Below are 24,434 nucleotides of genomic sequence, written 5' to 3' on the forward strand. Positions count from 1 at the left end.
GTTGGTGTAGAGGTTTTCCACGTCGAAACTGATCAGTGGATCCTGCTCTTTGACTTCGATTTCCCCTAGTAGTTCAACGAAATGCCCTGAATTTTTCACAAAACATGATGTTTAACCTTGCAGTGGTTAAATTATTGGTAGTAAAAATCTGGCCAAGTTCTGAGTGGCTGAAGCTCTGGAGCTAATGATCGGTCTGAGCGGAACATCCTTTTTGTGGATTTTGGGTAGTCCATACAAGTGAGGGGGCTTACTGTGGTGTGGTGTTGGCGATGATCTCTCTCTTTCCGTAAAATAGACTTGGTATTTTTTCAAAGTCTGGTACAACTTCCTTTTAATTGATGCAGCAGGGTCTCTTACGATCTTCGTCTATTTTCCTTTCTGAAGCATCTCTTCGATCTTCTGTTCGTAGAGATCAGTATCCATCACAATGGAGAAGGAAAGCCACAACGAATTGCCTTTCTTAAACGTGTTGAAGAGGACCGACACTAAATGGGAAACATCTGTATATCGAAAACCCACTCACACAGGACAGTATCTGAACCAGAAATCCAACCACCATCAATCGACTAAGAGAGGAATCATCATCAAGACTCTACTGGATCGTGCTTTTGGGCTCTGTAATACAAAGGAAGGTCTCGAAAAGAAACTAGGCATCATCAAAAATGACCTTCAACGGAATGGTTACTCCAAAGAAATGGTAAAACAGGCCTCAGCTAGAAGACAGCAAGAACTCCACAAGGAAGAGAAGCCGCCACAACCAGTACTTGTACTTCCCTACATCAGAGGATTATCGGAAAGGATAAAACAGATTGGGTCCAATTATAACATCAGGACCTGCTTCAGATCTAGGAACACTATCCGTAGCAGCCTCACGAAAACCAGGCCACCAAACGCGGACTGCGATTCCAAGAATTGCATTTAACGGATACCCTGCGAGTGCGGAGAATCATACATCAGTGAAACTAAGATGCCATTGAAAGTTCGCATTGCTGAGCACAAGAAGCACACACAGCGAGGAGAAACCAGCAAATTCGGAATAGCAGCGCATGTTTGGACTCATCAACACAACATCAAGTGGGCTCAAGCTGAAATCATCCACAGAGAGGAACACTGGTTTAGGCGAAAATTCAAAGAAGCCGCGTATATGTTTGTCCAACAACGCATTTAGTCAAGCTAGCGTAGAGATACGTAACATATGGAAACCTCTATTCAAGCGAAAAACGACCAACTCCCGCCAAACGGTCATCTCCCGCCAAAACCAATAAAGCGGAAAGAGGGAAGAGGGGATAGGTGGAAGTACTCGAATGACCTATAGTCAGATCTCGGAGGAATGAGTCCAGTTATCACCCGAAGGCGATTGTTGATACTAACAATCGAAACGTTGTGACATATCTTGGTTTGAAATCTTTTAATTTTTATAATTTTTTCATTTTTTGTTAATAATATTTTTAATTTTTCAATTTTTTCAGCTTTTAATAATATTTCAATTTTTACTTGTTTGGTTGTTGTTGTATGTTACTTCTTTATAATTTCAGTTTTTTGTTTAATAAAATTGTTATTTTCGGTTAATCTTTTTGATTTTTTCAGGGTTATTATTAAACAATGGAAGTCCGAACTGATTAAATACACCACGAAACCACCTTCAAACAATAAAAAATAGGCTTGAAAAGAGCAAACGAGTGTTCCCCACCAAAAATTCATAATGTTGTAAAGAAATTGGTATTTTTAAAATTCATTACACTATAACATATTGAGATTAGTTGGAAACTGAAATAGTTTTTGTCAAACCATCTTCGTGGATACTTGGTAGAACACGGGGTGTGTCTATACCAGAGTTCTAGGTTAAAATTCCACTGACGGATGTCAGATTCCTTTCCAGCTACTCTACCTACCTAACCTAACAGTACTCACTTCGGTCACCCGAATTGTTACTAATGGCGTACCTCAGGATTCGTTACTTGTTCATAAACGCTCCTACACATTAACCTGTTATAAGTTGTTCGTTTGTCCGTTCCCGGTTTGAACGGCACGTGGAATTTTCAGAATATATTCACTATCACATGTCCTGTATTCCTCAACCTCTTTCAGAAAACAGGTATGATATGAATTTCATTAGTTCGGACTTTCATTGTCTAATAATTCGAAATCTATGAAAGAACAAATAAAATTAGGATAAATAGCTGAAATATCAATTATATATAAGCAATGAAAAGTGAAATGAAAATATAATGAAACGAATAAAATTAAATAATCAAGACATTCATTCTTAAATGACCACAGAGTGAAAAAATGATAGATAAAAATAAGCAAAAAATTAAATCAAATGAAAAACTATATAAACAATAAAAATGAAAATTTAATGAAAAATTTATTTTATATAATTTCATTGTTAATTCTTATTTTATTTCTTTTTACTCTGTGGTCATTTTCATCTTTTATCTTGACCATTTTATTTTATTTGTGGAAGTCCGAACCAGTGAAATTCACCATGAAACATTGTCAACCACTTTCACAAAGGTATGAAATGATTTTTGGAATAATACCATAGTCCTAGGATTATCATTTCTACACTAATTGAAAGTTCTGGATCGTCACTTTAGATTCGGTGAAATTAACAACCGCTCTATAAGTTCCTCGTGATTGGATAGGGTAACATTTCTCAGAACTAATTGGTAACTTCGAAACCAAGTTTTGATCAGTAACATGAAGTGGAATATTCTACTTCGTTAATATGAGACTTTGCATATTGTTAGGATCTTTGTTAATTGATAACTTTGATAGGGGCGTGCGAGCGTTATTAGATTACCTTATGGATCCAGAGTTTTCGACCACTAGAAACACTCATGTTTGTTTGAACTTTGTTGCACTGAAATATTGTAGTAAATTGAAAACGAGATTTACTTCTGATGAAAAATTTTTATTTTCAATACTTGATGTTCATTTGAGGGTCTTCGGCATTTGAAAAATGAGTCTGAAAAAAATTACAATTGATTTTTTGAGAAATGTATAAATACATGAAAAAAAATAATAGAAATTGTTCTATTTTCATTCAAAACTGTGAAGCCTATTCAGGTTTATCTAGATTCTATTATATTTAGAGTATATTATTACTATCATTATCATAATTATTATTATTATTACATTCTCAATCTTTCGAAAGAATGAATAGAACTATAGTGACAGTTCACCATATTGATTTTTTTTTTCATCATTACATCTCCAAGTAATTCTAATTTATATCATCGAAAAATACAAAAGAAAATGGAAAACAATACAAAATATTCGCTACATACATACGTACATCTATCCACGATAATGATTATAGATTTTTTTAAATGAATTTTATTCAAAATGCGTTTCGCTACTCGTTAGCTTTATCAGTAACGCCTCGTCTTGAATGAAATGTATTGTGGAATTTCTATAATTATTTTCATGGATAGTGTTATTAATTTTCTTCAAGTAACGGTTCGGAGTATTTATATTACATACATTTTGTTTATTTATTCATATTCATTCGATACTGTTTCAGCATTTCAGTATTTCAGTTTGAAATATTCACATAACAGATAATAAACACCTATGGTTACTCAAGAAAAAAATTGGTAAAAACAAACATTATACTGTGTTATATATATATATATATATATATATATATATATATATATATATATATATATATATTAAAGACTCCTTAAAGGGTATTTTGACACCTTTTATTTTAAATATCGTTTTTCTCATTGCAACGAAACTCTTCACTTCATCCCAAACGAGTTCAATGGGATTGAGTTCGCAAAGATAAGGAGGCAGACGCCGAATAATATTTCGTTTTCGTGCAATCTTGTCGACCATATATTTTGTGGAACGAGCTCAATTTGAACATACTATAGACAATAAATTTTTTTCAACCATACTTTCATCAAATGATAGGTTTCCTACTCGTGATGCACTGTTTGGAATCTTTGGTGCAGTAATGAATATTACTCTCTTTCTCTTGAAGATCATCACTTGGTGATCGAAACACGTGTCGAGGTGTTAAAATTACGGTTGGAAAAAAAACTTCAGTAATATTGATAGGTTTTTTGTCGAAGTTCCTCAATGATATCCGATATATTAGTTAGTATTATTACAATTTTTCTGGAATCATAACTTGCATTACCTATCACAATCATAGAGTTGGGTGAAATGGGGTCTAACCTTTGCTTAAAATATATGATTTTCTCAATATAAACTACACTAAACAAAACCATCAATACTTCCAATGTGGGCAATTTTCAGTCGTCATAAAATCACGAAACATTGAATGAATTCCAAATTCAATTCGAATGCCACAGAATACAAATGTATAATCGTGACTCGATATATCGGTTTTTGAAAATATTTCGAGAATAGATGAAATTTTGTGAGGGAGCAATGATAGATTATGAATCCACTGTTACCTGAGATGTTGACAAAATTGGATATAGCGAGTTGTGCAACAACACGCCTCATTTCTGGGTTATATTGGTTCAAACTCCGCTTATATAGTGAAATTAACCAGGTTTACCATTTAACCTGCCTTTTATAATTTATCCCATTTGAACTGAGCTTAAAACTTGAACAACTGGGCTTCAGTCCCAAATTTTTGGGTCGATTATAATGATGATTGATTGAAGATCTTGGCTTCTTTGTATGATTCTATTCAAGATTATGTTTCAAGAAGGGTCGCAAAGGTTAACTTGGTTCACAGTTGGTGTACTTTTATGTCAGAAAATCATTTCATATCATTTATCGTAAGTTTGCTTTTATCAGATTCAACATTTCAAATTGAAACTGGTGTGTCAAATTCTGGTTGTGTTGTATTAACTCTTTTACTAAAAATCGCGCCTATGAGTCACTTTTTTTTATTTGTCCAAAATATATATATTATATCAGAACTGAAAGTGAATCTGAAATAAATCCTCAATTCTTCTGGGATATTATTTACCTCTCATATTTTAAGGACGATGGCATCTGCCAGTACGAAGGTGCCAAATATCAGATCTATTTATAGAAGACTAAATCCACGAATATCAATCATTAATGTAAATAGATCTTGTTTTCTTTTATTGAAAAGGACTAAATATGTCTGTCTAAGGATCACTCTTTGAAATTTTTTGATGATTTCATCTATTAATGAATATATGGAAATTAAATTCATTTCCGAATATATCAAATAACAGAATTTTGGATGAAAAAAAAGTACGTTACAGAATAGAAAGGTTGATCAATTGAAAAATTTTTCATTTTTCGGTGTTCCAAGATGACAATCTACATCTACCTCAAAAATACACAACAGCATTCTTGAACAATTCCCAAGAAACAATAATGTATATTAGCAAAGGAAAGACAAAAACAAACAGGTCTTATTACTTTCTTGGAATAATAGCCTCCTATTTTCAATTAACATTTGTTAAAATTGACGTCTGAGGCGTGGTAACATGTACTTTTTGAACTATCTTGGGAATGAAGGTATGATTAATGAATCAGAAGACAATAATAACCACCGCTTATAATTACATGATATTTTCAGGAGGAGACTAGGTTAAAATAAGGAATATCTAGCGTCTCAGTGAAAGTTGATTGTGATGTAGGTGAGAACGTTACTTGTTATGTTCTCAAGATATATATTCATGCCAATCAATTTTTTACAAAGAGACAATAGACTTTTCACTCTATAAATAGTTCTCTCTTTATCCACATTTCATACACAAACTTGCTCGATAGTATTATATCTATATTATCAGTTATCTGTTTGTAGTGTGTCCTATATTTTTTCATCTATCTCGTAGGGTTGCAATGTGAACCCAAAAGATGTGTTTATTTATGACAACACAATTTATTTGTCGAGGGGGACGCTCTCAAGGACTATTTGTAGCCCTCGTGGTTCAACTCCCTAAGAGATGTAGATGTTACCCTTATAATTTCAAATGGGAAAGAAAGTCAAGTGGCACATCATTTTGATTGGCGTTCAACTCTGCTTCCAATGATACCCTGACTTATTATTTTTTATGAGCATTTTGCGAAAAATTGCGTTCTAAACTAACAGAAGTGATTATCAGTACGCCTATACTGACATTCATGATTTGAGCAGAACTGACAGGAATATCAGGTGGTACCATTAACATTAGCCATCAGCTTCAATTAATTTGATTCAAAAACTAGTCTAATAGTGAAATGTAGATGGTAGTGAAGTTGTGTATAGTAAATGCCGAATTTTTATTTCTCATCGCAGAAAGTGTACATATAGCCGTCTTTTTTTGCTACTTCTGCTGTAATAAGTTTGCAAATTTGAACGATGTGGTAGTATTGTTCATACAGTTGTACCTGTTGGACGTTTTAATGAGTGTATGAAAGTGTAAAAACGGTTTACATTCTACGAAACAGAATTAAAATGATTATAATTTATGGAGAAGTTGGAAAGTGCGCACGAAGGGCGGTACATATTTTCAACGAAATACATTCAAAGTGTACTGTAAGCCACCGATATGTACTTGATTTAGTGAATGAGTTGCAGGAAACTGGTTCAGGGACAAAAAAAAATGAAGCAGCTCAAATTGAAGTTTTGAGAACATTTGCTGCAGAGCCCACATGCTCCTTACGATAAGTCTCAGAACAGACGGAAATGTCACGCCAAACTGTAAGAAAAGCATTGAAAAGGCATACATTTCATCCTCATAAAATGCAGATTCTTCAAGAGCTCCACAATGATGATTATGATAGAAGAATAGAGTTTTGTGAAATCATGTCTCATCGAGTCAATATTCTCCCTAATCTTCTGGTAAACATCTGTTTCAACGATAAGTGTTTATTTTTTCTGAATGGAAATGTTAATAGACAAAATTGTGTCTATTGGAATGACGAAAACCCACATATTTTTCGGGAAGGGCTTCCACAACACTCAAAAAAAGTTATTATTTGGGCTGATATTTTTGAAAATGCCAGAGAAAACTCAACTGGCAATCTGTACCTTGGAATGCTTGGAGAGATTATCGATCCTCTTATAACTCACGAGCTAGAAACTCAAATGGATGCAGAGGATAATGGACCTATGCAGGAGGATCTGCTACATTTTCAGCAGTAAGGTGCTTCAACTCATTATTTTACTCCCTTCCGACAGTGGTTAAACGAGAGATTTCCAAATAGTTGGATGGCACAAGGGGATCAGTTGAATGGCCTTCGAGATCACCAGATTCAACACCCTTAGATTATTTCTTTAGAGGCATCTTAAATCAGTTGTTTATAAAACACAACCTCCTGATATTGAAGAACTCAAAAAACGAATTACAGCGCAGTGCCAGTCAATTCCTTGTGAAGTTTTCCGTAACGTTAGAGGAGAGTTCGAAAACAGACTTCATTACTGTTAAGAACAAAATGGACGATATTTTGAACAGTTTACAAGATAAGGGTAAGTAAATTCTATGTTTCAAATGTCTTTTTCGCCGATTAAATGTTATTTTGTAAAAAGGAAATAGCCAAAAAATAAAAAATCCCAAACGTTATACATTTATTCCTGTCATCCAGAGGTTAGAACAGTGCCAGCTACTCTTGTAACCATTTTTATCAAAAGGAGTTAATAAAATAATGTATCTCAGAACAGGCATTTTCTAATTACATGTGTAAGTTGAAACGATATATATTTTTCGGAAAATTCTCATAAAAAAATAATAAGTCAGGGTAATATTGAAAGTAGAATTCAACGCCAATCAAAATGATGTGCTACTTTACCCCAATTTCCATTAAAAATGCTAAGGGTAACATCCACTCCTCCTAGGAAGTTGAACCACGAGGGTACAAATAGTCTCCGAGACTGCCCCCCTCGACAATAAAATTTACCTGTTTTTTTGGAAAGATGATATTGAGGGTGGGAAGTTTTCAAATTGACACCCTGCATAAATCATCCTCTTGAATTACCCTATCTATTGAAAAAACCGCATCAAAATCCATTGCGAAGTTTTAAAGATCTAAGCATAATACATAGGGACATGGTTTTGTTTCATACTATGTTGTTCTTCATTTCCGGCTTCTAATATGTGTAAATTCATTTCAATTGACTTTGGTAGGGTGAAAATAATACTTCATTATTTCAGACAATATCAAAATTCGATGCTAACAATTGTTTCAAAACACTGTGTCATCTTCTGAGCGAGTTAGCATTGGGTGTTGTTCAAATTGTGAAGTATTCTTTTCACCCTACCCATTCAGTACCTTAATGACTGCAAAAAAAAAGACTCTTAAAGAAAATTATTTTATGGACAGGTTACACTAGATTGATTCGCCAGATGTAAATCTCAAATGAATACTAATTGTTTCTAATGAAAAATGAGAAATAAAACTACCATTTTTTTGTTCCAATTGTATTTGTAACTAACTTTACTGCAGTTTCGTCCTATAAGGACATTTTCAAACGACAAACGACAACAATATACAACGACAACTTTTAAAAAAACTAGATTTACTGATAATCAAAATGTTAGAACCCCCCATTATCGAAAATCCCATACGCAAAGATTCGTCTTATTTTTCGGGCCAAAATTATATAACCAGCTTCCTATGGAGCTTAAAACAATATCCAAAATTGAAAAATTCAAATTTGCTATCAAAAAGTATATATTAGAAAATTCCAAAATACTTGACGTATTCTGAAAATATATTGGAATGAATTACCAACAACCCATTATTTAGTGCTGAAGGTAACTTACAGTTTACTTTCTTCCGACCTTCACCCCCATTGTAATTTCAATCAAATTTCAATTTACTGTCACTTTTATGTTTCTTTTGTTCTAAATTGACAATAAAAAATTAATAATTTTTGTTTGAATTATGTAAGCATGTACTGTTAAATGATATTCCAACTATGAGTGGAGTGAAACAGCACAAACAGGCATTCTGAAGGTGTATTTCACCCATTTGTAGTGGTTTTGACATAATATGTTAATGACTAAATTTCACATATTTGTACTGAAAAATTGAAATAATTTTGATTTCATTTGATTTGACTATTGTATTTCTATTGATTAGATTTGTACTGAAAAATTGAAATAATTTTGATTTCATTTGATTTGACTATTGTATTTCTATTGGTTAGATTTGTCCTGCACTCTCTGGGAGCATTACCTGAGAACCAATCTGTAGCTGATCACTGGATTAATTTGAGCAAGAAACTATACTCTGAGGAATATTGCATGAATATCTTTGTATATAGTCCAACTTGGTTGTTGTAGTAAAGGTAGCAGTTTTTCCGAAATTATAGTTTAAATATTCAATTTCTTGGCTTATATATTCCACCTCTTAGCAGTCAGATTGACTCATCTCTGAAAACAGTGATACTGTTAAAGACAGTGTTGAATTTCACAATAGGGAAGATCAATGATCAATTTTTTTGAGTAGATACATAAAATGAAAATGATAAAGCTCAACCCTGAACATTATTGGGACATGTCAATTGAATTTTAGAATTATGGTAATTATGGTAAAACCAAATAAATTGTGTTTCATTTGCCACTGGTGACAAACACTGCTTTGGACTACAATATTGCAATTTATGAAATATTCTCTATTATTTTCTGTGAAAGTACTACACATATTCCTCACTGGCTAATAATGTAGCTTTTTTAACGTGAAATAATTTTTGAAATCGGTAGTTTTGGAGTTTATCCATCACGAACAAAAAATATTTCAGTTTACATTAGGAATATTTCATTTGAGAATAGAAGAAAATGTCTCTGTGAGCCCATAATTATTATATGAAACTTAATATTCCAACTTAAAATTCATTACTATCTATTGTTTTATCGTGTTTACCGTGTTAGGAATCACACGTTGAAAGGTAAGACCTCGTTAGTCCTTAGCTCGCACAAGTTTCTCAACTTCTGAGAGTTGTCGTTCGTATGGGGGCGACAGCTGATTAACGGAGAAACAGATTTTAAACAGATTTTTTTGTTATACAGACAACACGTGTTTGCTATACAATTGCTTCTTCTAGCGGTCCCATTCAGTATGAAAATTCGAGAAAGCTATTGTATAGAGAAACATGTGTTGCGATTTTGTAAACTGTTCAGCGAAAATCCAACAATGAAAAGTTACTGTTTTTCAATATACTGAGAGATTGTATTTGTATAACATTGGTTCAGATTCAGATTTTTTCTTCACTTTCAGGTAGCACCGCCACCTACAACGGAAAATGTTACATATTTTATAATAGGCAACCAATGAAGTTCCGAGATGCTCTCTCCTTCTGCAGATCGAGAGGAGGTACTCTTGTCGACGAAAGCAATCCGGCACTCCAGGGCTTCATCAGTTGGGAGCTATGGAGGAGACACAGAAGTGACTCCAGCGGCCAATACTGGATGGGTACTATCAGAGATCAGGATACCCGAGGATGGAAGTGGCTAACAGGAGACGATGTGACAGTATCTTTCTGGAATTTGCCGGTGGGAAATGGTGAATGCGCTAGGTACGACGGAACTAAGGGATGGCTTTGGTCCGATACTGATTGTTCGATGCACTTGAACTACATTTGCCAACATCGTGAGTTTCACAATATTTATAACAAGGTGTTACTAAATTCTCTCTCTAAACAGTAATATACTATTTTAGGCTATATTTACAGTAGGTTGAGCTTCACAGTCGTTGGAATCCGGCAATGTTTATATTTTAGGAAATTTTTCAATATTTTTGAAGTGCTTAAGGATATTAAAGAAAGTTTGAAAGTATTTGCAAATATCTGAGTATCCAGGATATTCGAGGAATAATCTAGAACGTTGTAGCATTTCGCAACATTAGGAATTTTCGAAAATGCTTTTTTTAAGGACAGAACACAAGTACTACAGGAAAATCCTCAAGGCGCTCTAAGAAGTTTATTCCAACTACACGCAGTTCTCCAAATGAAAGAGTCCTCAAGATGTGAAGATTGAGGTGTACTGAGTTGCGTCGCGTATTTATGATAAGTACTGCTCTTCTTGGAATCAAATGTGCCCAATCACTTGAACACCTCCCGTGAAATAATCCATAAAAAAGTGACAAATCGTCAACCTTTATTCGATGTTCCGAACCATCAGAGTTCCAAGTGATGTTCGAGCTCCAATCAGGCGTTAGGCTCTTTTCTGGATGGAATCCAGCAGCTTCAGGGTATGCTTATGAGCGAAGCTCCAAACACGAGAACAATACTCCAAAGAAGTTCTGGCCTAAGCTTTATAAAGCATCAAAAATTGCTGAGGTGTGTACAGTTTTTGGTTCGGAACACTCTCCCAAGCTTGTGAGGAGCAGCCTTTACAATTCCAGCGATAAAATTGTCCCAAGGCATATTGGTGTCCATTTTAACCCCCAACAAACTTATCGAAGCTGAAAGCGGAATTGTCTGTCCTGATATTTTTATTCATCTTTTTGGAGAAAACCGATGCCTGGGTTTTCGTGGCATTGAATTGAACGTGGTTACTTTCACCCCAATTCGAAATTACTTTTAGTTCTTCATTAAGATATGCAACCCCCTGCTACCGGTGAAGATGTGCATCTGCACATCGTGTCGTCCAATATATTGTTTTGCTGTCGTCAGCAAAACAATATATTGGATTTTTGGTTTGTTCCAATAAGTTGTTAAGATACAATAAAAATGATTTGGAGACGATATGGATCCCTGTGGAACACCAGCGTTGATGGTAAAAGTATTCGAGATATGTCCATCGACGGCCACTTGCAGGGAACATATCTTCGTGCCAAGGAATATCAAGCGCAACGGCTCTTGACCTACACGTTTCTGGATTACGTTATTCCAAATATGGGTGACATACGATAAAAGGTCGCCTGTTGATTTCCGTTTCCGAAAGCCATATTGATGATCGCTCAATATGTTGAAGACTTCCAAATATTCAAGGATATGGTGATTTACGATCACAGAATATTGAATATTGTGGTATATAATTAAATATTCAAAGAAAGACCATGCACACTCACGCAAAATGTCTCGCGGAAGAATGCTCGAATCATTTAAAATTTTGGTATGTTATTGTGTTCGGTCTGCTGATTAACCAATAAATACTGTTAAGTGAAATGTAAAGCAATCTTAACTTATTTAGAATAGATTTTACAAGGCAGCATTTGGCATAATTTTACCGAAAAAAAGTATACACCTACATTCATATTGTAAATTATACTTCAAGTAGGCACTGACATCTTTCCTGGCTTCGAGATGGATAGCAGTGAAGGGTTTTATCAGGCTACTAGCGACCCGACCCGACTCTCCACGGGTGCAATGCTGATACTAAATATAAATATACCGGCTTCGCAACCGGTAACGCCGCAACCGCTGTATCCTTGCATTTTAAATCTGTAATATCTTTGAAAAAATTCATTTGAATTACATACTGTGAAGAGCCATATCGATTTATGTTGAATGTACAATGTATTTAAGGTTGGATAAGGATGCTGTATCGTAAATAAGTCATTATTTCTCGTAAAAAGTAAAGGATAAATAATGGTCATTTTGGGTTATTCCTAAGAGATAGATATATACCATTGCGGATTTTTTTATATACCTTTTGGAGGTGTACAGTTCATTTTTTTATATATCTCGTAAGGTTCAGACAGCGTTTGCAATGTAAGCGCAAAAAAGTGTTTACTTACGACATCACATTAGAAACCTCTAAAATGATCAGTGTTTCTCTTCTATATTATGCATGTTATATTCCTCTTGAATCACTCTATCTATTGAAAAAACCCGCATCAGAATCCGTTGTGTAGTTTTAAAGATCTAAGCATTCACAAGGACAGACAGCAGGAAACGATTTTGTTTTATACCATATAGTGATTTCAAAAGTTTCTTTCGTTTTTTGTGTATACTTCAAACTGTAATATCTCTGAATAATTATTGAATTTTCAAATATATTTTATTAGAATCAAAAGGGTTAATGAAAATTTTATTAAAACAACGATAAAAATAAAATAAAAACAACAATTATTATATTCAATTATATATTAATTATTGAATTGAATAAAAAAATATTCTTCATTAGAATCAGTGTAGTTTTACCAACGTTACACAAGTTGATTAATTCCGTCAGCATAAAAATTGTTTGCTAGGGATTCAATAAAGTCGATGAAGCCCTTTTTTGCCTGGTCTTGATTGACAAAGGTTCTACTGGTGAGGAAAGTATCGTAGTGTTCGAAAAGATGGTAGTCGATTGGCGAGAGGTCTGGGAGTATAGTGAGTGAGGCAGAATTCCGACGCTCAATTCGACGATTTTGATACATTTAGTCGATTTCCTCACAACAGGACTCTGCTTTGATGATTTGGTCCGGTTGCATAAAGTTATAGTGAATCACACCAGCCGCTGTCCACCATACACTAACCATGGTTTTTTTCTGTTGGATTTTCGCCTTTGTGAACTGTCTGGGTAGCTTACTGTATCCAACCACTGTCATGTACGTCTCCTGTTGTCAAAGAGAATCCATTTTTTATCACACAAAAAGGATCGTTTTGGATGCGCAAAAGCAAAGAACCAACGTCGAACAGTGCATTCATTAACACTATCATTACCAAATGCCTGATTAATTTTTGGGGTGTTTCGACAGCGCTTTGGTCCAATTTAAATTCGTAGAGAAAAATTAGCCCAAAATCGCTTAACGACATCATATAGTTATAAGCTGAAAAGAGGCAAAAAAAATTTATTTGGAAAAAAATGAACCGCGGTAATGCATAAAGTACAAAATTCTCTATCGATCAATTTATACCACGACACAGCAGAATAAATATTTATCGAGATATGAAGCTTCAAAAACACATGACATTGAAAAGGAAAAAACTTCTGGAAGAATCTGATACCTATAATTGCCTATAATTTCCAATCTTGATTAACCTAAAAATATAATATCAATGCCAAGTAATATCTGTTGCAGTGCAATATCAAAGGTAGGATCAATTTTTTCCATAACTTCAAATTCAACTACTAGTTTGTATTATCCAAAAGTACGAAATAATCTACCAGTATATGATCTTTAAAAATATATGAAAGGCTTATACAAATTTTCAATTATCGAAATCATTCAAAATCAAAATTATACGTCATAAATTCGATTTTCTCATTATACTCTGCGATATGGGTCAGTTTATTTTGGCCATAAACTGTCATTATTAAACTTTTATATCCTGCATTTGAAAAACTATACATACTGTTTTTGTGAATCGAGTAACACAATGTTTATAAACGTTTCAAATCCTGCATAATATTTTGAAAAAATTTAAAAAATGTTGAAGGAAAAACTGGAAATCACTGGAATATTCCAGAAAAATTATATCACTTCTCAAAATAACCAGCTGAAATGACATAAAAGGATTGATTAGTTAGGTATCAAATAACTTTCGAGGTCAATATGAATTAATTTTTCCACAAATGAAGTTGATTCTCTCAAATAATAACTAAATATATTATTTGAGAAACTCATTTTGTGATTCCTATTGTACGAAGTTTTTCGGAGTCCGAGTGTCGTTTTTTGTATATGTTTCAGAGAATATTGTTTAAACGTGATTATACCTACAGTCAGAGTTTTGATTTTTATACATGATGACGAGTTTGAAGTCAAAATTTTTTATTTAGAAGTTGAAATTACGTATAGAAAACACGTATGAGACCGCATGGATATTTTGCTCACACTCATGGGCACAAATGTCCTCACACTATTATTCACAGCAACAATTCAATTCTGAATGATTGAGTTCTGACCTCCAGGATTGCCCTGCTGCTTACAAAAAGTGCTGAAATAATTCCCTCAATATCAAATATTAAGAACAATCTTTAGATATGAGTAACTTCACGTCATTTTTGCTTCAGTCGGAAACTATCTGAACGGAGTTAGTTTTGGATTTTAAACATCTTTATGAAATATATATGAAAATTAGCACTCCAACTTTAGCACCTAGTATCGATAAATTGGCTGTCGCTTCAAGCTAGTAAGTATACATACTTCCAATTAGGGCAATTCAAAAAATTAATAAGATTTGGTGGTCCTGAGACTATCTATAAAATAATGTACATCACATTGATGATCCTCTATTCGTCTATTGTAACATTCGAAAGATCATAATACAATTTAGAATTACTTTAATTTGTTTTTTTCCATAACCTCTCATGATCTATCTAAACTTCAGAACCCAAAGCATGTGGACGACCGGAGCAACCTCCAAATTCTACAATGATGGCTCCAAACTTCAACGTAGGAACATCAATAGAGTACGCATGTGATGAAGGTCACCTTCTTGTCGGCCCTACTCAAAGAGTTTGTCTAGAAACAGGTTTCTACAATGAATTTCCTCCAGTGTGTAAAAGTGAGTATCACATATTCAGTAGATCTGTATTTGATTTTGAAACCCAATTTTCTGATTCATATACTGAATATATATTGTGGAGAAATGACTTGTAACTCTTCAAGAACCGAATATTCCAATTAAAGAATAGGGTTTTTATGGAATGAACTTCTCGAAACCATGTTTTCAACAGAAATTTGACGGCAACGTAAATTTTCACTTGCGCTTCAGTACTACTTTAGTAGAACGATTTATCTTTTGCCACAAAATAGGCCTCAGTTTCAGCAACAACCTTTTCATTCGAGCGAAATTTCTTACTGGTTAACATTTTTTTGAGGTTTTGCGAGAGAAAGAGTTACCCGCTTTTCAAAGAATCTCAAATTCTTTAGACCCAATGCTTATCACTGCAAAACAGTTTGAAAATATGGGTAACAGTCAGAATAAAAATGAACAAAATCAACAGATTTCTATCAACATCAACAAGTACAAAATGGACATCATTTGAATGGAACAGTAAATATATAAAATGTCTTATTAAGTAGTTTCTATGCATGATCTACAAATATCTATGAAAAAATGATTTTGATGTATTTACTGTTTTTTTTTTCGGAAGTTTTCCACATAACTTCTAACAAATACTATTTTCTCAATATTCGAATCATCCATCATTCAAGTTTGTGGGGATGGATTTTTAATATGTATGCATATTTGTGGCTCTTTCACGGGTAAACTACTAAACGGATTTAGATAAAACTTTACGTAAATACAGCTTATAATCAGAATAACAGAGATGTTACAATTTACAAAGGTTTTGTGTGATTTTGGTCATAATATAACGTATTAAGTAAGTCGGAAAAATTCTTGCTCCCTGCGAGCTATATTGGCGTGCGCTGCCTATATCGTTGAAGTTAAATACAGATAATGTACCGTGATATTATGTATCTTGGATAGTTCTAAAGAAAAGTACGCGATAGCATATATCTCCCATCTAGTGGCTACCACAGTAGCCACTATATGCAAAATATTGAGCCATAAATACAATTAAATTGGATACGTTTTTTACAATGCCCATTTTAGAATATCTATCAAATTATATCTAAGTAATTTGGACGAATTGTTTAGAACTTACCACGATAAGATTTACTTGACGCAAAGCTTACTGGCTTACTGGCTTACTGCGTCGCATCTATTGTAAGACAACGGAGAACGATGCGCAGGGGAAGAGGAACGGTATAAGCAATGAAGCGTCATCGCCGAGAACGCGAGCCGAACGCGACCCGAACGCGGGCAGACGCGTGAGAGCAGACGTTGTTGACGGTTGTGTTAGTTTTGCGAATTTGTTTATAGGTAACATAATTTGATTCTCGAAGCTATTCATTACTCAGTGCAGTTGGCATATTTTTTTAGTTACTGTATTTTTGTAGTAAAAATATAAATTACTAACTGTTGCCCGCTCTTATTTCCATCCCCAAGGGAAAAATAGGGGTTCAAAGATGGTATTGAATTTCTTTAGTTTTGAAGTTGAAAACTGAAGTTTTGGATTAAACATAATATTGTAACTATTTGTTGAAAATGGTCTGTAACAAAAATGAATACGACATACCAAATTCTACGCGGGCGCTACGGCGAACAATTAGTATAAAATAATTTTCAATTGTAACCGTTCAAACCGGTTGACATTGCGTTGAACATTTCCGTAGAACATAAATTGCAATGTTTCCACTGACATGAAATATAATCTTTACTCCCCAACTGAATAACACATTAAAATTCCGTTAAAAATGGTGGCATCCAAAACACTGAAACTGTGTTACGTCATTTGTTGATGTTCACTCAGTGGAATTTCAATTTAGCTGAAAACGAAATCCAATTATCGAGCTTTATTTGTCGACTTCATTAACCCGCCACATGTTGATTCCAGGAATCCAATGCGGATATCCAGCGGATATCGCTAATGGGGAGTACAACTTGGTGAACGATAGCGTTGGTTATTTATCCAGGGTAATCTACACCTGCGACGAAGGTTACGAAATGATCGGACGGGCTCAACTGGCGTGCGATATTGACGAGAGATGGAATGGACCACCACCTAGATGTGAAGGTTAGTGTGAAAATTGAATAGCTCCATTCATCCAATTATTAAATCAAAAATAAATAAGACATAAAGAGCTACCGTGGTATATGTAACTGGTATTTCCTACCTAAACTACTGGATAGCTTGATAACTCATTAGTTTAAATTTTATTGTAAATAACGTTTCACGAATAATCAACATAGTTTTTCTACGAGTTACCTACAGTGCCAACTCATAGGTGCTCGAGCAAAATATTAAAGAGATTCTGGGGAAAAATACCAAATGGATGCATATAGATTTCTCCAAAGCATTTGATCGTTTAAATGAAATGAATAAAAAAACTTTTGTCTGAATACCACTGGTAAATTTTATTTATACGACCGATTTCGGGTTTGACCCCATTATCAAGTATAAAACTAAAATCTGAATTTTGAAATATAGATTTTATTAGAATTTTCAGGTATGTTGCAAGGACAGGTATTTGAGAGACAGGTATTCGAGAGACAAATACCTGTCCTTGCAGCATACCTGAAAATTCACACAAAATCGGGATCAAACCCGAAACCGGTCATATAAATGAAATTTACCAGCGGTATTTAGACAAAAGTTTTTTATTTATTTCATTCAAGTGATCATGAATTACCATAAAGTAAACAAGTCATCAATCACACGCATTTGATCGTATGTGTCATAATATATCATTACATAAGATGAGGAAATTTGGTTTCACAGATCTTCTGTATCTCTTCGGCACCATATCGCCCATCCCAACTCGTTACAAGGCGAACATCAGAGTGCTTTCTCAGATTTTCCATAGTTTTCCCTGAAACAAATATTTATATATATGGGACAAAAATTGAGTTTTGAAGATAGCAGTACATATCAAATACGGCATTATTCATTAGTAGTACGGTGTAATTAGACCTAAACCTCAACATCCAAAGTAAAAGTTTTCCTCCAACACCAAATTGCTCTACATAGTCCCCTTATTCTATGGTAAAAAGTTACACCATTTTGAGCGTCGGGTTTGGGGGTGAGGGGGGGGAGGAATTTGAAAAATCACTAGTTTTTTTAGTTTTTCGTAAATATTTCAAAAACTAAGCGGTTTATCCTAAACATTGCTATATACAAAAATGTTCTACGTTAAATTTTAAATAAGAATGGTCCTTTTCATAATCACTCTAAATTGTACGGTTCAAGAGTTACAGACGGTGTAAATGTTAACATTTTCGTAATTTTGATAATTTTTTAAAAAAATAAGCTTCGTAAAAGAATGTTGCTATTTCAGTGGCCGGTGGTATGTTAGTGATAAGCCCTTGAAGGAACGACAACCTCACCACCTTATCAAGGGGCACTCTTTTTTAAGGGAAAAGAGGCTTCCACAGGCCTAGGCCATATAAACCTGTGGTACGAACATTGCAACATAAATTCACTTCTTAAGCATAAATATCTTTCAAATTTGGAATGTTCAATGTCTTTATTAACTTCACTCATCCTCCAGCACATTATCCTCCTCCTCTAGCTCGTCGTCTAAGATGTTATTATTGTCCATGTTATCACATGCTTGGCCTGAGCAATTGCTGCATATGATAGTGCAGTTTAGACCACTCCTTCTGCATTCACAATTACGAATGCATTCATCTTTGCAAGTACACATTATAAGGGACAGTAATTCCTGGGGGGCTGCAGGACGTGCTGTTGTAATTGGTGTCAGGTGGTCGCCAATCTTCTTCCAACCCCACTCGAGTGGATCCTTATCTTCATTCAGCCACTGTTGTACCTGGTGGTAGGTCCTAAATGAATGATGTCTGAACGCTCCTGAAGTGGGGGGGTAGTGCATCCAACTTCAGTAATGCATGTATAGGCTGCTTTGCAATCGCTTTCAAGTAGGACTGGTAGCGGAGACAATCTAGATCTTCAGTGTTCTTGGCTCCAAACATTGCAAGTAGGAAGTAATTTCCTGCATCAGCCACTGCACTGGGGTCGGCTTTGGGGTTGTTGAAGACCAGAAGTTTTTCACGAAGAACGTTGTTGGCTTGAACATTCCTATAAGGTGCAATTTTTCCCTTCTTATAGACAGCAGACACAGTGTCACATCCTGTGAAGGCGTATGTAACCAGAAGTACATCTTTCATATCCCCAATGCCTTGCTGAATGTCAGAAATAATGTACACTTTTTCCTGGTGATTTCCTTTTTTAGGTACGACCATTTTCAGTTTATTCCCTGAAGGTGCGTGGACAGTCAACAGTACTAATAAGTGCGTGTCATCACCAATAACACACGTTTGAACATCTTTCTTCGCTTCATCAATAGCTGTTAAGACTACTAATAGGTCAGCATCACCCGATGCTTGAAGAACTGTGCAACCACATTGTTGCAAGTGCGATGAAAGGAGGGTTATTAGACCCATCTTGTTTTTAGCACTAGCTAAAAATTCATTTTGATTTATGTTGACATGGATTGAGTCTTCTACTTTGACCACAATGTTGGAACGTGATCTTCGTAGGTGTTCTTGATCCTTTGTGTTACTTCGTTCGTAACCATCAAAAACAACAGTCGCTTTTCCATAATGAGTACATACGTAATCACTATATTGCTCGCAAATCTGTTTAAATGTAGCAGGCTGTTGCCAGACAACACGATGTAGGAGGTGGCCTCCGTCAATTATATAGGACACTTTCACTGGGTCATCGATGTTTGATGATTCTTTTGAATCTGAAACCAAAACCGTCACCATTGATGATTTTTTCCCCTTCCTCATCAAGCCAGATTCGTCAAACAGTGATGGAGGATATGCACAGAGTTCAAACTGAAAAATTTCCTCTAATCTCTCATCACTCCTTACTGTACACACCATCCGATGTAAGAGAGTGTTAGGATTTACACATACCATGTCGTTGTTAATTTTCACCGACTTCTTTTTCAACCTTCTATGGTGCCTCTTAGCCTCTTTTTGACTATAATACTGTAGTATATTATTACTCTTTAATTAAATCATTTACTTATTTCTATATAGCTTTATTTGGAAAAAAAACCTTAAAAATTATATCATTTTTATTTTTACACCGTCTGCAACTCATGAACCGTAAATTTTACAGGGAATATGCATAGAACATTTTTTGTTTAAAATTTCATGTAGAATATTTTTGTATATAACACTCTTTGTGCTAAACAGCTTAGTTTTTAACCAATTTCCAAAAAACTAAAAAAACTACTAAATTTCCTACTTTTTCTCCCCCTCCCCCCCAAACCCGACGCTCAAAATGGTGTAACTTTCTACCAAACAATAAGAGGGTTATATAGAACAATTTGGAGTTGGAATAAAACTTTTACTTTGGATGTCAAGGTTAGGCCTTTTTTTAGGTTAATGACACCGTACTATAGTTTGAATAGGTTCTTTCCAAAATCATTCGAGGCAGCAGTTCGCAAAAGTATGTTCAAGTCTATGTAGAGCTTCAACCATGTGTACTGCTTGAATTTTAGAACACGATGAATCTTGTTCAAAATGAAACCATGTTCTGAGGCTTGCTTGAGATTTCTGTAATGATTCACATACTTTTTCTTCGACTGCAAAGTAGCCATCAATTTAAATTGTTTCACATCCGATGTACTTTCGGTTCGAAATTTTTTTGTCTTAGGATCCACATGATCGGGGCAGAACGGTAAATCCCTATGCATATAGTGAAGATTGTTTGGATACTCCATATCAACTTCTAGTATATAACCTTCCGAGGCACCATCATGCACAGTTGTGATATCAATGTTGGTGTCCATCCACTCAAACCAGCCGTATGGTAGATATTGAGACATTGCCCAACTATATTGATCATTAACATCGAAATACATTAGGTATGAGTCAGCTTTGGCTTTATCATAATTGTCACCCATGTATTTGTTATTAGCTGTGACTCTTCGCTTGGAGCAAACTTGACTCAGTCCACCTCTTGTTTCATTTTCTAAAAACATCAACTGATCTACATCGGTGAGAAGTTCAAGTTGCTGTTTCGTTTTGAATAACATAGCATCCCATGTATAGCCAGGCAGAGTGAAAAAATTGGCAGGATCCAAACCGTAAGTTTTATGACAACTTGAGCGGAACTGCTCGAAGACATAGCCAGAAGCATGACATCCGTCTTCAAATACAAATCCGTATATTTTCCCAATGTGTTTATATTAAAAGAAGCCCATATCAGCTTGGCACGTAAGTAAGATCTCCTAGGACATGGTTTTTCCTTCAATTTAATGTGATAGGTTTCGATAGGGGGTAAACAATATTCATTGAATTTTTTAAAAGAATCGATATAGTCATACGGCATACACCCTTTTTTGTCAAAATCTACTCTTCATCATTCGAGAGGTTGGAGAACTGTGATATGAGATTTGGAAAATCTGATATATATGATACCAACGTATCCAGCTAAAAACTTATTAATCTGAATGAGTTAAAAAATCTGAAGTGGATCTTGCTACCAGAAATATTTTTAGTGAAGGAGATATGCTTTTTCTTTGTTATCGGCCAAACGGCGACACGTCAATTGAGATCCAATGCAATATTTTCTATACAAAAATGTGCATCATACCCTGATAAGTTATGAAACACGATGGGAATTGTTTGATCATTTTGATAGTTTATAAGGCACTCATTGTGTGATGGTCCGCGATTGATTATTTTTAGGTATTAGACGATTATGGTCGCATACTATTTTGTCTGATATATCGAATGGTTTGTCACATATATGACAATGAGTTGCTGCCTGAAAAAATGTTTACTGGCTGGCTGATATATCTACATCAAATGGACACTGGAACACAGTTGCAACATATTCAGGAAACTGGCCTATCTCGTCGGCAAACCATTTCATACAATTTTCACCACGAAATGATCGATAAAATGATAGTGTATCATCATAAGAGCGTTTCACATAATATCCAGTAGATGCCGAAATGTGTCGTTGAATGAATACCTTACAACTTCAGAACTTTTGAATAATCAGGATAAGATAGGATGTGATCTGAATGTTGTCCATGAGGAACTGGATTCAACGCCGAAAAACAATGGCCCAAGGGAAGCGGGCATTATCATGATTTTTCGTTTGATTTGAGAAGGCAGTTCAATGTATGATGAACCTCTCTGCGGCACAAATTTGTTTACGTTAACCTCCAAATTCACTACTTCTTTCAACGTCTAACCTCTGTCACGTTCCTGAAACTCTTCCAACTTTATCATGATTGGCTCCAAAACATGTTCCTCAAACAATATATTCATATCAGTGTTACTATGGATGGATGCGTTAGATATTGTTTAATAATTATATTCGTTGAAGATTCGATCGCCTTTGACGACTTCAAATCCTCCACCGAATGTCATATTATCCTTTAAAAATGCATCCTTTTTCAATGCATTTTGAATTAGTCTCACAAAAAGGGTCTTATAGTCGATCAAAAATGAGGTAGGGTTCTTATGCTTGAGATTACTAATCACTTCAGTCCGGATACGCGAATTGAAAGCCGATTCTGAATCATCCCAATGTACTCGATTAGAGGTTGTCTCTTTCCTGCTAATCAGGCCTGCTCCTTTCTTCATCTCAAATTCCATCTGATTACGTAGTGTTGTAATATTGACCAATAATGCTAGTAGATTCTGTTTCCCTCCCATAGTAGCAGTATTTTTCAGATCTTTTTTTATTCGTTCAGAAGCCCTATAACACTCTTCAAGTCCATTCTTCACTATTTCTCCTTGTATTAATCTTTTATGAGGCTCAAGATAGATGCGATATATTTCATCACATCAGCAAACATTTTTCAAAATTGCAGAAGCAGGTTCAACAATAACTGATTGATCGAAATGGAGCGCCAGAAAATATTCCTCGAACAGTAAATTAGAAACAGCACTACCTAGCGGGTAAAACTTTGCGTTAGAAGCAATGTGACCAAATATGAATATGAATAAAATCTGCCATTGAGACACATGTCTTATGTAATCATAGTATATCAGAGAAATGAATTTCTACGATGATATATTGGTCTGAAAACACTATATTTACAGGAACAACAGTAAAAATGTTGACAAAAATGTTTATCGCGCTATTACAGTACCCAATTCGATAGCGACAAGTTGCATTACTGTATCTTTATCATGCAGCAAGTGAATGTTATACTGATTAAAAGAATAGAGAAACCAATATGCGAAAACTTCATATTGAATAAATTGAGATACTTGTTTTCTCCTTCTTTAGTCTACACTGATCGTAAGTATCGATATTAGGTCGAATCCAACTCATGTATTGGAATAGAATGCTAGTTTGTATCAAACTCCTAGTATTGCACTTCTGATGGATATATCATACTGTTCTGTTTCTGTTCGATATCTGTCGCCCCCATATGAACGACAACTTTCAGAAGTTGAGAAACTTGTGCGAGCTGAGGACTAACAAGGTCTTACTTTTTAACGTGTGATTCCTAACATGGTTGCAGAATCATCGCAGCTTCAACCAGATAAATTCTCTCGAGAAGAATACTACAACATAAGCATAAGCATGCATGCGTGTGTATGTACGAAAAATGTGTGCATTATGTAATATTTGGGGACTCACAAACCAGTATAGCAGGACATCGACAGAAAATGACCACGTAGTCAAGTTGAAGATCAAACTCAATTTCAAGGTCAGATCATGAAATGGTGGGGGGGAGGAATCAGTTTTCAGGTTGAAGTGTGGAAATACCTCCTTTTCAGTTGAATACACGCTTACATCATATGGTATATTGGCTTGAATCTTGGATAATATTGAGTTTTAAGAACAAGATAGTAATACATTGCATTGCGACATGTAAAAGTTCATGTCGAGAATATATTTTGGTGTGAAAAATAGGTCTTTTTTGCTGTAAAATGGTGTGTTGTGACTGTATGCATTGTTTTGGAGAACTTACAAACCCCGTTTAGCATGATGTTGGCAAAGAATGAACTTTGTATTTATTATCACAGTCAAACCACACTCCACCGTCAGATATTGCAATATAGTGTTGCATTTCAAACGATTAGATTGTAT

The 24,434-nt window shown here is 34.8% G+C and overlaps 1 protein-coding gene across 2 annotated transcripts in view; it reads left to right on the top strand.

Annotated features, from left to right (window-relative positions):
• The window catches only part of LOC111503801 (uncharacterized), a 169,400-nt gene that overhangs the window by 124,008 nt on the left and 20,958 nt on the right, over positions 1–24,434 (top strand). For both annotated transcript variants that reach the window (XM_074175799.1, XM_074175800.1), the window contains exons 5-7: positions 10,174–10,545; positions 15,158–15,334; positions 17,235–17,414. In XM_074175799.1, the coding sequence (XP_074031900.1) occupies positions 10,174–10,545; positions 15,158–15,334; positions 17,235–17,414 (729 nt within the window). The remainder of the gene's footprint in view (positions 1–10,173; positions 10,546–15,157; positions 15,335–17,234; positions 17,415–24,434) is intronic.

This window comes from Leptinotarsa decemlineata, unplaced genomic scaffold, assembly GCF_025532065.1.
Source record: "Leptinotarsa decemlineata unplaced genomic scaffold, Ldec_3_MD MMD2_tig00001344_RagTag_RagTag, whole genome shotgun sequence".
Taxonomy (NCBI): Eukaryota; Metazoa; Arthropoda; class Insecta; order Coleoptera; family Chrysomelidae; genus Leptinotarsa; species Leptinotarsa decemlineata.